Source organism: Hippichthys cyanospilos, chromosome 7 (genome assembly GCF_059441005.1).
Source record: "Hippichthys cyanospilos isolate Australia breed blue-spotted pipefish chromosome 7, RoL_Hcya_1.0, whole genome shotgun sequence".
Taxonomy (NCBI): Eukaryota; Metazoa; Chordata; class Actinopteri; order Syngnathiformes; family Syngnathidae; genus Hippichthys; species Hippichthys cyanospilos.
This window is the reverse complement of record NC_142375.1, coordinates 5,116,362-5,131,569: the sequence shown is the minus strand read 5'-3', so window position 1 is coordinate 5,131,569 and position 15,208 is coordinate 5,116,362. Positions and strand designations below refer to the sequence as shown.

General features: G+C 39.5%; 1 protein-coding gene across 2 annotated transcripts in view; it reads left to right on the top strand.

Moving 5' to 3' along the window:
- Window positions 1-13,920, top strand: part of sh3pxd2aa (SH3 and PX domains 2Aa) — an 89,161-nt gene extending 75,241 nt beyond the window's left edge. For both annotated transcript variants that reach the window (XM_088419341.1, XM_088419342.1), the window contains exons 11-14: window positions 1,298-1,704; window positions 2,631-2,680; window positions 3,692-3,811; window positions 4,984-13,920. In XM_088419341.1, the coding sequence (XP_088275467.1) occupies window positions 1,298-1,704; window positions 2,631-2,680; window positions 3,692-3,811; window positions 4,984-6,984 (2,578 nt within the window). In that variant the 3' untranslated portion in view covers window positions 6,985-13,920. The remainder of the gene's footprint in view (window positions 1-1,297; window positions 1,705-2,630; window positions 2,681-3,691; window positions 3,812-4,983) is intronic.
- The last annotated feature ends 1,288 nt before the right edge of the window (window positions 13,921-15,208 follow it).

Sequence of the window (15,208 nt, the reverse complement as noted above, 5' to 3'; positions counted from 1 at the left end):
CCCTGATAAAAGCTTTCTTTTTCTTCAAAGTTGTAGGCTCATCACCTGTCTCTTGACTGAGCTTATTCCCTTTCCCAAAGGCATCTGTTTCTTACATTTGTACTTTTTTGTGAGTAAAATGTTTGTGCTCAAGTGACCAAAATGAATCCAAAAGAATATGTCCGGTTTGTCAAAATTAATCATAGGCTCGGATAATACATCAAACGGAAATAGTTCATTATTTCCGGTGCGGCTCATGCGACCCAGTGCCAATTGATCCACGGGTCGTGGACTGGTGGTTGGAAACCCCTGATTTACAAGGTTCTGGGCGTATATGTGGCAAATCAACGACAGTATGTATGTAGTGCTATTCCAAACTGCTTTTTTGTTTGCATGTCTTACTGCACGCTTTGTGCAACAAGACAGATGCTCAGGAGTTGCTGCAATACCTCTGAGTCAAGCAACTGTCTGCATTGAAGTCTGTGTCAGGCTTAGATAGAAACTTAGCATCTGGAGAGATTTCAAAAATAAAACAAAATGCCGCTCTAGCTTTTCAAGTTCGACTCATTACCAAGCAATTTTAGGCACAAAAGGCATTTTGACAAGTTTAAAAATTATTACATTTTAAAAAAAATTATTAAAGTGGTTCCATTGATTGCTTTATTGAAGAGTTGTGAATATTTGCACATGCTAACATTTATCAAAAGGAAATACCTAACACAAACAAAAATGCTAAAGAGCTAAACACATACCAGGCAACACTATATTACATGCCGAAGATAAAAACTAACATTAACTAGCATGTCATCTACAGTCACAAGTTGGACCAACAAACGACACATTTTGGGCATGTTAGCATAAATGACAACATTCCATCAAAGAAAACACAACTCACAGACATTCGTGGGCCAGATGTCCCAAAGAGAAGGAACAACACGTGCGCACCGACAGCAACTACTCCCAACTGAAGCCACACCGTCCCTCCCCACCACAAAATGCATTCTCAACGGCAGACAGAGGCAGCGCCAAAAACCAAAGACTAAGCCAAACAAGACACAAATCTGTAACTGTTAAAAGATAAACTAAATCAGTTCCAAAACACCCAAACTATTTCATGGACAGGCCACAAACCCCACTTTGAGAATCACTGGCCCAGAGAATTACAGCAGCTGTTAGTCACTAGTTTAATACTCATTTTTTTGTCTAATAATATTTCGACTTTATTCTCAAAACATTACACTTTTATGAGACAATAACTTGCTCTATTTATTTGTGTGCGGCCCTTTCACTTGCACTAAAGCTATACTTTTGTGCTCAGATATTTAGGGAAAGAAGGTTGGGCGCCTGCCTCCTACTTGAAAAAGCTGAAAGAAGACTTCTCCCCTCGCAAGAAAACGCTGTCAGGCCCTGTAGAGATCATTGGTAACATCATGGAGATCAGCAGTCTTTTACAAAAGAAATCCGTCAGCGAAAAGGACATCCAGACAGACGGCGAGGGTAACAGCACACCAGAGCGCCACATCTCGAAGAGCGAGATCAGCTTGCCCATGCCCTTTAGCGCTGAGATCAATGCTGAGACGGGCAGGAGGTTGAGCGCGGGCCGCGATACCAACAGTCCGTGTCTTGGAATAGCAGCCGCAAGCTCTGCCCGGAATGAAGCCAAAGCGAGAGGCGAACCGGGTTCCCCAGCCATTGCCAGAGTAGCGCCGCACAGAGTTGAACACGGTCAGTATGTTCAATATTGTCCCCTCACCAAAAAAAAACCAAAAACCCTGCAATGTGGGATTTGATAGTCCGAATTTGTGAATATTAGCATTTATCTTAATTCATTTTCTTTCTCTATGGGGTTTGACTATGTATGTAAGCCATATTTGTTCTCTCCCTAATGAAAAAAAACCTAGGAGATTATAATGCTTTTGTGCTCTGGATATCTTTTTGCTCTCCAACTAAAAATAGATTCAAGTTAAATGTTTGCTTCTATAGTGAATGTTGTTTAACCCTTTCACTACCGATTCTTTTGGGGGGTTTTTTTCCCCAAAAAATAAAACTTATGGCATGTATTACTTATTTATAAGCCGAGGATACTTGGAAAATTTGTTAAAAAATTCCCAATTCCATAGTTTAGGTCTATAGTAGGATATTATTCATATATATGAAAATACCATTGGAACTGTAGTTCTCATAGAAATTGATACTTGCACAAAAAACGTGTCATAGAAGTGGAACTTACTTTGTTGCCAAAACCCAACAATTGCACGTATAAATAGACATTACACCTATATATACCACCGGGATTCATTCTCCCACCAAGAAATAAAACAGACACTGTATATCTCAGAGACAACGATACTTGGACAGAAAACGTGAGGTGAAAATTATTAACAAACACCTACAAGGTAATCAGCGTAATCTATAGTAACACAGATAAATAGCACAAACTATCACTATATTTCCTTAGTACTACATGGTTAATTGTGGAAACAATGTACAACGCAAGCTAGCTTTTTGACAATGGGCCCCAGCACTGGCTTGCTTGTTGTGTTTGGAAAAGCCACTTCCACTTTCTGAAAAGCTGTGGGATGCATTGTGCCAACGGTAGTGAAAGGCGTTAAGAACTTTGAGTCATTTTAATCATTCTGAATATTTTTTAGGGTCTCCCAATTTGAGGCAAAAACCTCCTCCAAGGAGAGAGACCAATTTGGTAAGGCATCTCACAAACTTGCTTTCCTGTCGGGTTAAATTCTTGCTTGTACTGGCTAACACACCTGCCTCGTACTGTAGAGTTCGAAATTTGGTTTGGGTCTTTGGTGCAGGGTAGGGTTGAAAGGATTCATCAAGTAATTTAAGTATCGGATCAAAAAATATGTTGGAGGCATGTTTTTCTGACCTGGATCCCACTTTTTTTCTTTTTTTTTTGTCTCCACGAATTTTGTTTCCATGAACACATACAAGAAATAAGCCAATCGCCATTGTTGATGCTCTGCATGACTATAAAACACCCCAGGAACACAATAAGAAGGCCAAATTCAAAATATTATATAATATCCAGTACGGCATAAAGTAATAGACATCAATTAGCTTAGACAATTTGATGCCAAAAGCCTGATATAGTTGCTGTTTGTACTGATCACATTTTAACAAAACAGATGCAAATGTGTTTTCAGCCAGCAAATTCATCTTCTAGATCAACATTTATGTTGAGAGATTTGTCTAAAATGTTTCAGTAAGCACAATTCAAATTTAAGGTTAAAAAAAAAAAAGATTAAAAATGTAAATCTTAATTAAGTGGAAATGTGTTATTTGGTGGGTGGCTTAGTAGTGCAGTGGTTAGCACCTCCCACTCACAGTTCAGGGACCTGAGTTTAAATAGATTTCGCTCCAGCCTTCCTGTGTGGCGTTTGCTTGCTCTCCCCAAGCCCGCATGAGTTCCCGCCAGGCACTCCGGCTTCCACCCACACTCCAAAAACTTGCATGGTAGGTGTATTAAACACAGTAAATTGTCCTCAGGTATAATTTGGTGCGTGAATGGTCTTTTGTCTCTGTGTGCCCTGCAATTGGCTGGCAACCAGTTCAGGGTGTCCCCTGCCTACTGCCCCAAGTCATCTTAGTGAAAATATTCGTGTTATGTTTTTTTTTAATTCACTTGGAATACATTAATAAACGAAGTGTCGTCTTATTTCTTCTAAAGATAAGTTTATGCTTTGCTTTCAAGGGGTTGCAGTTACCTAAGCCGCCAGAGCCACCTGCTGTGGAAGCGGAGTATTACACCATCGCAGATTTCCAGTCCTCCATTTCTGATGGCATCAGCTTCCGCGGAGGACAAAAGGCTGATGTGAGAGGCCATAGGCACATCACATATCACTCAAATGAGCTCATTGATTTTGGATGATACGGTGGTTGTTAAACTTATAGACAGAGTAGTTTAATCAATTGCATATGCACGTTTGTGTGTGTGTGGTGGGGGGTACACTAAACAATTTTAATTTCAAGACATACCTTGAAGAGTGATCAATTCAACGTAGACCGGGTATCTATAAACTGATAATTGTGTACTGTAGTTCAATGTTTTCTGGTGAAATCCATACCTCGCTCTGTTCTTGTGCATAGGGAAAACAGCGTTTTTCTCTCCATCAAAATGATGGAGAGAAAAATTTTGTTTGTCATAAAAAAAAAAAAACACACATTTTGCACTGTACTGACTAGGGTAAATTGCCCCTGACTAAATAATCATGCCAGATCAGGATTTCTGCGCACATTACAGATCGGCAAGTTAAAAAAAAAAAAAAAAACAGATGAAAAGAAAAGATGAAAATTAAGCAACCCGTTTATTTACTGTGCTGCAAACCTCACTATTCATGAGAGATTGGCACACAAATACAGTTTTCAAAATTTGCCTAGAATTGACTTTCATTGCGCTGGAGAAAAAAAAACAACATAAAAATTAAACCATAACCAAAACACCCCTGCCATCCAAAAAAATGAATAAATAAATACTGGGAAAAATTTGGAAATGTTTGATTGTATATGGTGAGAAACCTCAGATTAGATTAGATCGTCCCTGGATTGAACAAGATGTAATGTTTTATCTTGTTGATCCAATAGATTATTTATTGATTGAAAATACATTTCTAGTAATTGTATTCAGCACTTGCTATATCAGGATATGATGATAGTAGAAGCTTGGTCATATTGCTTTTTTTCCTTAAACACAGGACACGCTTTCAAACATGCCTTGCAGAGAATGAAATGTCAAAAGATTGTCACCATTTCATCAGTGTAATCGTTGGTAAAAACAAAAGAAATCCGTTCTGGAGATTTGAAAAGGCTGGTGCATCTTTTAGTAGTTTTATGTTCACACACTTCAAAGCAAGTGTTTGTAGGTGAACACGCACCAGGCACATACACACAGTGCCAATGCAAATGTGGAAAACTGTGGTCCATTAGAGGATACATTACCATGCGGGGCGTACAGTACTAATAAAGTGTTTTTCCCTTGTTCTGTAGGTAATAGAGAAGAACCCTGGAGGTTGGTGGTATGTGCAGATCGGAGAGATGGAGGGCTGGGCACCATGCTCCTACATTGACAAGCGCAAGAAGCCAAACATCAGCCGTCGAACCAGCACCTTGACCAGGCCCAAAGTCCCACCCCCAGCCCCGCCTGTGAAAAAGAACGATTCTGAGGATGCTACCCCTCATACCACAACCGCTCCTAAAGTATCAGACTCGATGAAAAGATCTGTGTACGAGGAACCTGAATATGATGTTCCTGCAGTGGGATGTGAAGGCGAATCAGATACAGATTCTCTCAAAGATGAGCGTTCCCTGGATGTTAAGATCAGCAATGTAGTCAGCAACAAGTATCGCAGTTCCCCACCTTCAAGTAAAGCTTCCCCTCCCGTTTGCAAGAAATCACCAGTTTTCACCCATCGAAGGGCCTCGTTTCGATCTCTTGCTGAAGATTCTAAAGAGGAATGTATCTATGAAAACGATGGCTTTCGCCCTAGCAGTGGGATAGAAGGGAAAACAGTCGAAGTGTCAAGCGAGACCAACTATCCAAGGACCTACCATTCCTCTACAGTTCCACGCAAGCCCTCTGGGTCTTCACCATTGCCTGGTCACCCTGCAAAACTAACGGCCCCAGAGATGAATAGAAGAAGTCAGACTCTTGGTAGAAATAGAGACATTCACTACCTGTCCCGAGAGAACAGTCCCCATTCTTCATCAGACGACTTGAATCGAGGTTCCAAGAAATGTCAGGATGTGGAGCAGCGAATAGGTCAGAGCCCTTCTACTCGGCCTAAGCCTTCTGTCAGACCTAAACCCCTCCTGACTAAATCAGAGCCCCAGAGTCCTGAGAGGATGGACATCAGTTCGCTAAGACGGCAGTTGAGGCCCACAAGTCACTTACGGCATGGATCCAAGCCTCCTCGCGGGGAAGACTCGGACACAGCCTCTGTAATTTCATCTGAGGAATCTATGTGTTCACGCAGTACATCAGATATTGCGTACTCCAAAAGTAGCTACGGAGACTCTGACATAGAGGGCTCCTGTCTCTACCGCTCTGTGGACGCCTACCAGAAAGTCCAAGAGTCTGAGATCAGCTTTCCAGCCGGGGTGGAGGTTGAGGTTCTGGAGAAGCAAGAGAGCGGTTGGTGGTACGTGCGCTGGAGTTCCGAGGAGGGTTGGGCTCCCTCATACTTTCTGGAACCCGTCAAGCGAGCCGCTGATGCTGCGAGGCGAGAGTCAGAAGGACATGGGAGTGGTGGTAGTAAGTCCGATAGCCTTGAGAAAAACGAAAAGCATGTCACGGCTCGAAATAACGTCAATATTCAGGGTCTGACCCAGCAGCATCAAGGACTGAGGAGGAACACTCCACCCATTCCTTCCAAGCCTCCTGGCGGCTTCTCAAAGCCATCTGGGGTGGTTAACGGAAGTGTACGGATGAGGAACGGGGTACGGCAAGTGGCAGTAAGGCCTCAGTCTGTATTCGTAACGTCAACGCAGCCAACTAAGGACACGCATTACATGACAGGATCTCTGAGACGAAACGACTCCCTGGGCAGGAGTGATCACTACGGCTCAGGTTCCGCCACACTCGGTGTCCACCGAAACGCCTCATTCAGCACCGTGCGGCCACACGTGGTGGTTGAGAGTCAGACGAGACCTGCCGAGCGCCCCAACCTCGGGTCCTCCGTGAGCGGGTTCGGCTCAAGCAATGTCCAGGACCCTCTCGGTCGATTTGGTCAGCGCAACGGTATTCCCGTGTCCACAGTTCGTCCCAAACCCATAGAGAAAAGCCAGCTCATCAAAAATAACCTTGGCAGGGATTTGTACGTCTCCATCGCAGATTACCGTGGCGACGAAGAGACTATGGGATTCACCGAGGGCACCTGTCTTGAGGTCTTAGAGAGAAACCCCAATGGTTGGTGGTACTGCCAGGTGCAGGATAGCTTGCTTCCCCGTAAAGGCTGGGTCCCATCCAACTACCTAGAGCGCAAGAAATGAAAGGCCACCTATTTCACTCACCCCTTTTCTTTTTGATGTCCCTGAGGAAGTGGGTGACGTCGTCCCCGAAGAATGTTTCTAACGGTCTCCCACAAGCAATACGTTCTTCGATATAGCCACTTATAAAGAACAGACTGAAAGACACAAGTGCTGGCTTACTAAAATATATGTGAATTGGAGTGTGAAAGTATTTTACCTGGGAGACAAAGCGAAGGATTGGCCATATTTGTCAAGGACCACCTTAAAACATAAGATGAAAAGTGGTTTTCTATATTTCTATCACAGGTTGTGATGGTCAAGTGCCTTTTGTATTTCACCTTAAATGGCAGTACTAAACGGTGGATGGAAAACTGCTGCACCATCAAATCTTTAAATGTGCCATATGTCTTGGAACGCCGCCACTTAGTGGCTCCAACGTCAAGTTATGAATTGGGCTCCTAAGAAAAACTGACACATTTGATTGGCCGACAACATCATTTCAAGTTCTGCTAATCAAGCAAAGAATAATCGTATGTGTTGGTGTTCTTTTGTGTGCGAATGTCTTTAGTTTGATGTCTTCCTTAGATAATTATTTCTGCTCTCTTGTGACATCTCTCATCTGCCAACTGCTTATATTATAAAACAATTGCAAAACACACAATCATCTAATTCATGGCAAAGTATAGTCATACCAATAATCAGTTGCGTCTTTATGCTAAACGTAGTGGAATGGGTAAAACAAACAAACAAAAAAGTGGAAGTGGAAGACCTCACAAGTTTCGATTTTGGCTCCGGCCTTTCTGTGTGAGCCTTGCTAGCTTGGGTTTTCTCCAGCCACTCCTGTTTCCTGCCACATTCACAAACTCATGCACGGCAGGTGTATTGGACACTCCAAACTGCCCTTAGGTGAGTTTTTGAGAGTTTTTAGGAGTGTGAATGGCTGCTGTTCTATGTGTTCGCTGCGATTGGCTGGCAAACCGTTCAGGGTTTACGCTGCCTACTGGCCGAAGATAACTGGGATAGGCTCCAGCGCCCCCATGAGGAAGGGAGGATTGAAAGATGGATGGATGGACAGATGGATGGGTTACAGTAAAAATCATCTGTTAGGTCACAAACGTATTTTACATTGTAGAAAGAAATAACCATTTTGGGGAGTAATTTATAGCTTTACAAGAACCGATCGTTTCCCAAGCGCTTACAAGTATTAATTTGCTTTACTGTTTTTCATCTATCTTTCACTGGATGACACTACTGTTACTGCGGATGCGTTTATTAAAGACTGGAATTATTGTGAAATAATTAAATTCCAAGAACATGAGCCCTTACATCGCATTAAGCCCAAAATGTGAACGTACCACGTATTCTTTATTTATGCCACGAGTAATCAAAAGTGTTCCACTAAGTACGTAAAATAACTGTTTTAACTGAAAAACATTAGAAACCTGGAACAACTTGATAATACAAATAGATTGTGTAGTCGTCAATGATGGAAAGAAATACTGACATCACTGACAAGAATAAACGGTGCTCCAACACAACTATTTGACCACTGACATTACTTGCCTCAAGTGCTTTAATGCCATTTTTTTCAGTGAGCTCTTGACACATTATTAATTTTTCAACCCTAAACGTATACCAAACTTTTTTTCGATTCGGTAATGTAATAACTATATTAGCAAGCAAGAAATTATGATCATATTTATTTGTGTAATTTTATCCAGAGTTTCAACATATGGGTGTACTAACTGTTACAGCAAAAAAATAATTCCCAAACAGTACTATCAATTTAGATGTCACATTTGTTGAGCGTAGGGTACACTCACTATTTTTACAGTTGTAATGCCCTTCCCTCCAAAAAACTAACATGGAAAATAACATTTTCAGACTCTGCATTTAAGAGTTTTCACAGCTCAAATGGCTGATGTTCAAGACTGCTGAAATACATTTTCTAATGAACACTGCTAACTTTATTATTAATTCTATTCTGCGGGACAGTATTATTAAAAACCCATCTGCTAGATTGCAGTTATCTATTTTGGCAATGCGATGTATGCTTTATTTTATTTTAAATGTGAATGCACACTTACAGTAACGAGGACTGAAGTGGTTTTGTTTTGTTGATGAGTGCACATGAAAGCATTTTTTTGTTTGGTTTTGTTATTACTGGGCATTCGTTTTAAGATGCAGCCAACACTCAGCATAGCTACTAGTTGAAATTATTTATGTTTTTCCTCGCCTCGAAATGTGTTAACACAAGATCCTCTTTGTGACAATAAATACGCTGTACAGGTGCAGTAACATTGTGAAACGGAGATCTCATGTGTCATTGAAAAGTTTTTTTTTTTTTTTTCTCCTCAAATCTTGTCCTCACACTAACCAGGAGATGTTCTTTTTTTGTTTGTTTGTTTTGTTTTTCTGTGTGCTACAACGACAAACCATGGGCACTTCTTTCATCTTTGTTGTAATTTACATAATGCCTGATTGAGCTATTTATTTATTGTAAACTGTTTCATGTCTGTTTGACAATCAGCTTCATTAGCCACACTAAATTACGTAATCACACATTCTAAAGTTGGGGTTGGGGCTTCATTTGCATTGTGGCAATGGATAAAAAGTAACTTATGGACCAATTATTCAAAGCAAATCCTCCCTTGCCATAAGGCAGCATAACAAGACGAAGGCATTATGTGAATGTGCATTACGCATGAACATTTTTGCTAATGTATGCCATTTTTTTGTCTTTTATTTTATTAATTTGAATTTACTTGGCTGATTGCAGGGGAATTGTTTTATGTTTTTGTACTTAGTGTAATTGGTGTGTGTGGGGTCAAGATAAAATGTGCAATAGGAATGTGTGGAGGAATGACTACAGGTCTAGAAAATAACAACAAGAAGGACACAGTTCCGACTATCAAATCTTTGTCTAAAATAGCAAACGTGGCAAAAACATCCCATTCTCATCAAATGAAAAATCTTGCTCATGCTAATTGGACCAAAGCAAAATGTGACACCTTATATTCTTGTACCTTGATGACATTACACCATTAATATGAGAGTCTCTACTCAGCTTTCTTGGAACTGCCAATGGAGAAAAAGATAAGATGGAATGCTATTGTATTATTTTGTAGTTGCCATCTAAGTCTTCTCCGGGGATAGAGATTCGTGGCTTCCTCTGAGCTGTCAACTTTGTGCCTGGATGAAATTTTGATATTTGTGCATATGTTACGCCCAACCCATCAACTTTTCCTGTGTTTTTGCTCATTACATTCGTGGATGGCTCAATTGACATTTACAGTTGGTTCCTAAACAGCCATACCAACATTGGATTCTTTCAGCAGTGCACCCGTAAAAGCAAAGCACCTTCAGCCGAGTATTTGTCATTTTAGCGCTAGGGAGAAGAGGGCAAATAAACCTGACTCTGAAAAGAAAGTCCTAGAACATTTTGAATTTCAAAATAGTTTTTGTGATCACCAATTGCAAAACAAATACAATCTAACCAATATAAAATGGTCTGCAGTGTAGTAAGAATGATCTAAAAGTGATGAGGATTGTGTTTCACTCAGACTAAAAACTATTTTTCTCCTCAAATCACCACAACAAAGGTTCTGAGCTCAAAATCAGTACAGTGGTGCTTCTACTTACGAGATTAATTCGTTACGGGAGTATATTTTTAACATTAATCTTTCATAAATAGAGCCGTTTTTAAATATCTGAATCCGTTCCAAGCCCGCCCCACCGCGCCCCCACGCTCCTATATCCTTTTCATGAAAATTATTACATTATAAAGATGCATCAAAAACGGCAATGAGTACATGTTAGAATTATATTAGTGCATAATAATCAAGATGTATCTTGTACAGAATTAAGAAGAAAAAAAGCGCTCCTAAACCATCCCTTTAAATTAATCATATTCATTGTAGCAGTTGACAATATGAATGCAGTTCACTTGTTTGCCTTGAGGTGGTGCTGGTGATGAGTGCAGCGAGAGACACCTTTTAGGACATTTATATTTGTACGTTTTTATTTTACATTTCCAGTGATCCAGTAATCATTTACAAGTCCACAGGAGTAATAATATGTATTTTTTGGATTACTTTGAGCATGTAAGTTTACTTAAGTTTGGTTTGGGGTCATGCAAAGTGCTTGCTGTGAGATGATAAAGTGCTACTGACGAGCTAACAATGCTAAAGTCAACCACGACAGCCCAAAAAGGTATCTTACACATGTTTTTATGTGAATGTGTACGATGTTAGCCATAGCTAAAGTCAATATTATGTTTGTCAGTTCTACGGTGTAAATTGTTGGCGGAAAGCATGGATGAAACGAGTAAAAATGAAAAGTGAAAGACCACAGTAAACGTCAATGCAAAAAAAACCATCTCGTGGGCAAACTGGCATATTTATAAATTATAGGCCAGACTAACAACGGTAGACATCACAGGTTATAATAACGTATTACATGACAATCATGTTGGCATGAGCACCGGTGTCTCGTGTCTCATAGCCAACAATGTTGCCTTTCGTATCTGGACATTATTTTTCCGCTGAGGCATTTCGTAAGCTGAATTTTTCGTAACGAGGTATTCCTAAGTAGAAATACCACCGTATATATAACTAAGACATGTTAGACGCACACATCCCAATGGCAGAATGGGTCTTTGTTGCCGATTTCCCGTGTAAATAAGTTTCCCAAAATATTTCTTGAGCTTGACACTGGTATCATCGTGCGTGTTCCCTCGGCTGTTGTTTGTTTCAAAATGGATGGCGCATCTTATTTGCAACCATTAGCTGCTGATTTGATGATTTGGCCAGTGTTACGTGCCACTCTGTGGTTTTCCTCCTTATGTGCCATACTTTTTGATACAATCAAGCCTAGCCTGGTGTAAAATGATTGAGATATTTGAGAGAGTAGATTTGTCTGACGAGATGGATTGTGTTGTAAAGATTGGAACATTGAGTCGAGTAGAGTTTTGAGAATATGAGTTGGATAGAAACAAGGTGGTATTGATAATCAGTTTTGCTAGCTGTGGAAAAAAAAAAGAATATTATGACTACCATAATTCCCCTAATATAAGACACAACTGTGTATAAATCACACTTAATTTTGGGGTCAAATTCTGGTATTTTCTGTTACCATGAATAAGACGCAGCAACCCTATGGCAGCAATGTGAAAACTATAGCAAGACAGAATCAATCATCTTTTGCAAACGCTTCTTATTTTCTTGTGTTCATATCCGTAAGTTATACATCTGTTGCGCGTTAGGTTAAGTGTGTTTCAAATATCCCACATTGTGAGCGGTCAGTGTAACCTTAAATGCGCTCGCAGCTGTTGTTATTCCTTTTCCTCGCAACATGGTTCGAGTTCCCATAAATACCCCAAAATGAGAAGCATCTATGTTTCACCAAGTTTATGATCGTGTGTACACTGTATGCCAAAAGACCGCGATTAATAAACGAGTCAAATGGAATACCTTTCCGTGTTTTCTAACCGGTGCAGTCTTAATTGAGTGAGCTGGTTACATCCTCATTTTTACATGAGCCTCTCCGTTTTAGTCATATTCCTGTGCGTGAACAAGAATGGACTCGGACGTTGGTTGATTCTTCTTGCTTGTTTTATTAAAAATAATGCTACCTCGGCTGATGGTGTCAAATAAAAAAAAAAATCACATTTTTAAGTTACATTTTATAAGACTCAACCATACTTTTGGCCTTTATTTTTTTTCCTCTCTTATATTTGGGGAATTACGGTATATACAAACAACTGATGGGTTGAATTGGAGTTGGCTCCAGCTTTCTGGTGAGCTGTTGCGACCCTGAAAAGGATCTGGAGGAATGGATTGATGGAGCTGACACAACAGCGCTCATTTTCCAACCACAGAATTTAAGAACAGGTGAATCTAGCATGTGAATAGCTTGTGTTCTCGCATGTAGGAAAGTTAAGACAAGAAAAGAGACTGAAATGGATCAAAATATATCAAATGAAAAAATTGTTGACAGTAGTATGAGGCGTAAGCGTTCTAAGAAGTTATACAAGTGTGGCAGTTTGGATTAGAGGTAAATAGCAGATTGTTATTTTTGTTCTGAACAGTTGAACATTTTTTGTTTCTTGGAAATTGGGCCAACGAAAGCTGGGGGGGAATTTTACCCCATCTTGCATGATTCACGTGTGAAATCTTCATCAGCCATAAAAAAAGAGATGTTTGCGTGACAGAAAGCAGCCGTGTCCAGGCATTAAACACCCAAATTCCACTCTCGAATGAACACTACAGTTTATCTTGATCAACAATGCTCTTCGGCGGTAAAAGGTTCCTTCACAAGAATAGTGTGGTGACCTTTGGCCGGTGCTACATCACAAACTATTTAGTGCGAGAAATGAGTGCTCAAATGTGACTGAAATTGAGTGACTCCTGGAATGTGGAGGCTATTGTTGCATTTGCAGTTTTAAAAAGCTTACATTTTGATACGAACTAACATGCACCCTCGCCCTTTGCGTTGGATTCAGCAGGTGCGTTCTGGTGTGTGTGTGTGTGTGTGTGTGTGTGTGTGTGTGTGTGTGTGTGTGTGTGTGTGTGTGTGTGTGTGTGCGTGCCGTTTTAAGCATAATTATGCAGCTGCGTTCTAAACCCCTAAAATTTTGGCTGAAAACTAAATGCTTTTGTAAATGCCAATGAATCATCCAGTAGTGAGTCATCAGGTGTCAAAACAATTAGCTTGGTCTGTCATGAGGATCGTCCAACCCTCTAAAAGGCATTAATAAAAAATAAATAAATAAATAAAAAACGAAGCTCAGAGTGGCCCCTTGGGATTGGAAACATTCTGCATTTGCGCAATTCTTTGAAAAATGCCATTTTCTTATCTACCATTTCACTTTTGACAAGTCATTTGCCTTTTTTGTATCTTGTACATGTTTACATTGTATCTTGCATCGCCCCAAAAAGATTAAACGTGTTATCTTGATTGTTTATGCATTTCTTCACGTGTTTGTTGCCTTCATATATTTATTGACAGAGTTGCTGATAGACTCATTTGTGTTTATTGCAGCATGACACCAACATACCTGGAAATATGGATTTGGCCATCTCAATGTAGTTCATTAAAGATCCAGTGCAATGACCTTAAACTAAACTTAAGTATCATATTTTCCGCACCTTCGATATACGGCATAGTTTAAGCTGTTTTCACATATAAGGCGCACCGCATTATAAGGCGCATGGAATAGAAGCTACAGTAGTGGCTGGGGTTGCGTTATGCATCTACTAGATGGAGCTGGCGCTAAAGGAAATCAATCAGATAAACCAATCAATCTTTATTAATAGATAATCAGAAATGAAGAATAAAGATGATTTGTGGAAAGTACTATCTGAAGAATGGAGAAAAATACCTCTTGATTATATTAATGGACCATTTAGATCAGTGCCAAGATGAATCAAGAGTTTCAAAGACCTCGATTATGAGTCAGTTCAATATTAAACTTAATTTTTTTTTAATCAAATTGCAAAAAAAAAAACCTTCAAATATATTATTTTGTTGATTTAAAAAGTTCCTGGAATTGATCAATTGCTTTCTTTTACAGAAACATGCGGTTTTTGTGCCTTGTCCACATATAAATTGCTTCATAAATGGAACATATACAGTATAGCATATAAAAATTTCACACATGGTGGTATAAAAAAATTAATTGTAAAAAATACATTTATAACTGGTAAAAAATGAAGAATTGACATGGTGATTAAGTTATTTTATTATTTTTTTGTCCCTCAAAAATGAAAACTCGCAGTTTATATGCTGTATAAGGCACACTGGATTATAAGGCGCACTGTCAGCTTTTGAGAAAATTGAAGGCTTTTAGGTGGTTTTAGGTTTTTTTTAATCAAATTGCAAAAAAAAAACCTTCAAATATATTATTTTGTTGATTTAAAAAGTTCCTGGAATTGATCAATTGCTTTCTTTTACAGAAACATGCGGTTTTTGTGCCTTGTCCACATATAAATTGCTTCATAAATGGAACATATACAGTATAGCATATAAAAATTTCACACATGGTGGTATAAAAAAATTAATTGTAAAAAATACATTTATAACTGGTAAAAAATGAAGAATTGACATGGTGATTAAGTTATTTTATTATTTTTTTGTCCCTCAAAAATGAAAACTCGCAGTTTATATGCTGTATAAGGCACACTGGATTATAAGGCGCACTGTCAGCTTTTGAGAAAATTGAAGGCTTTTAGGTGCACCCTAGAGT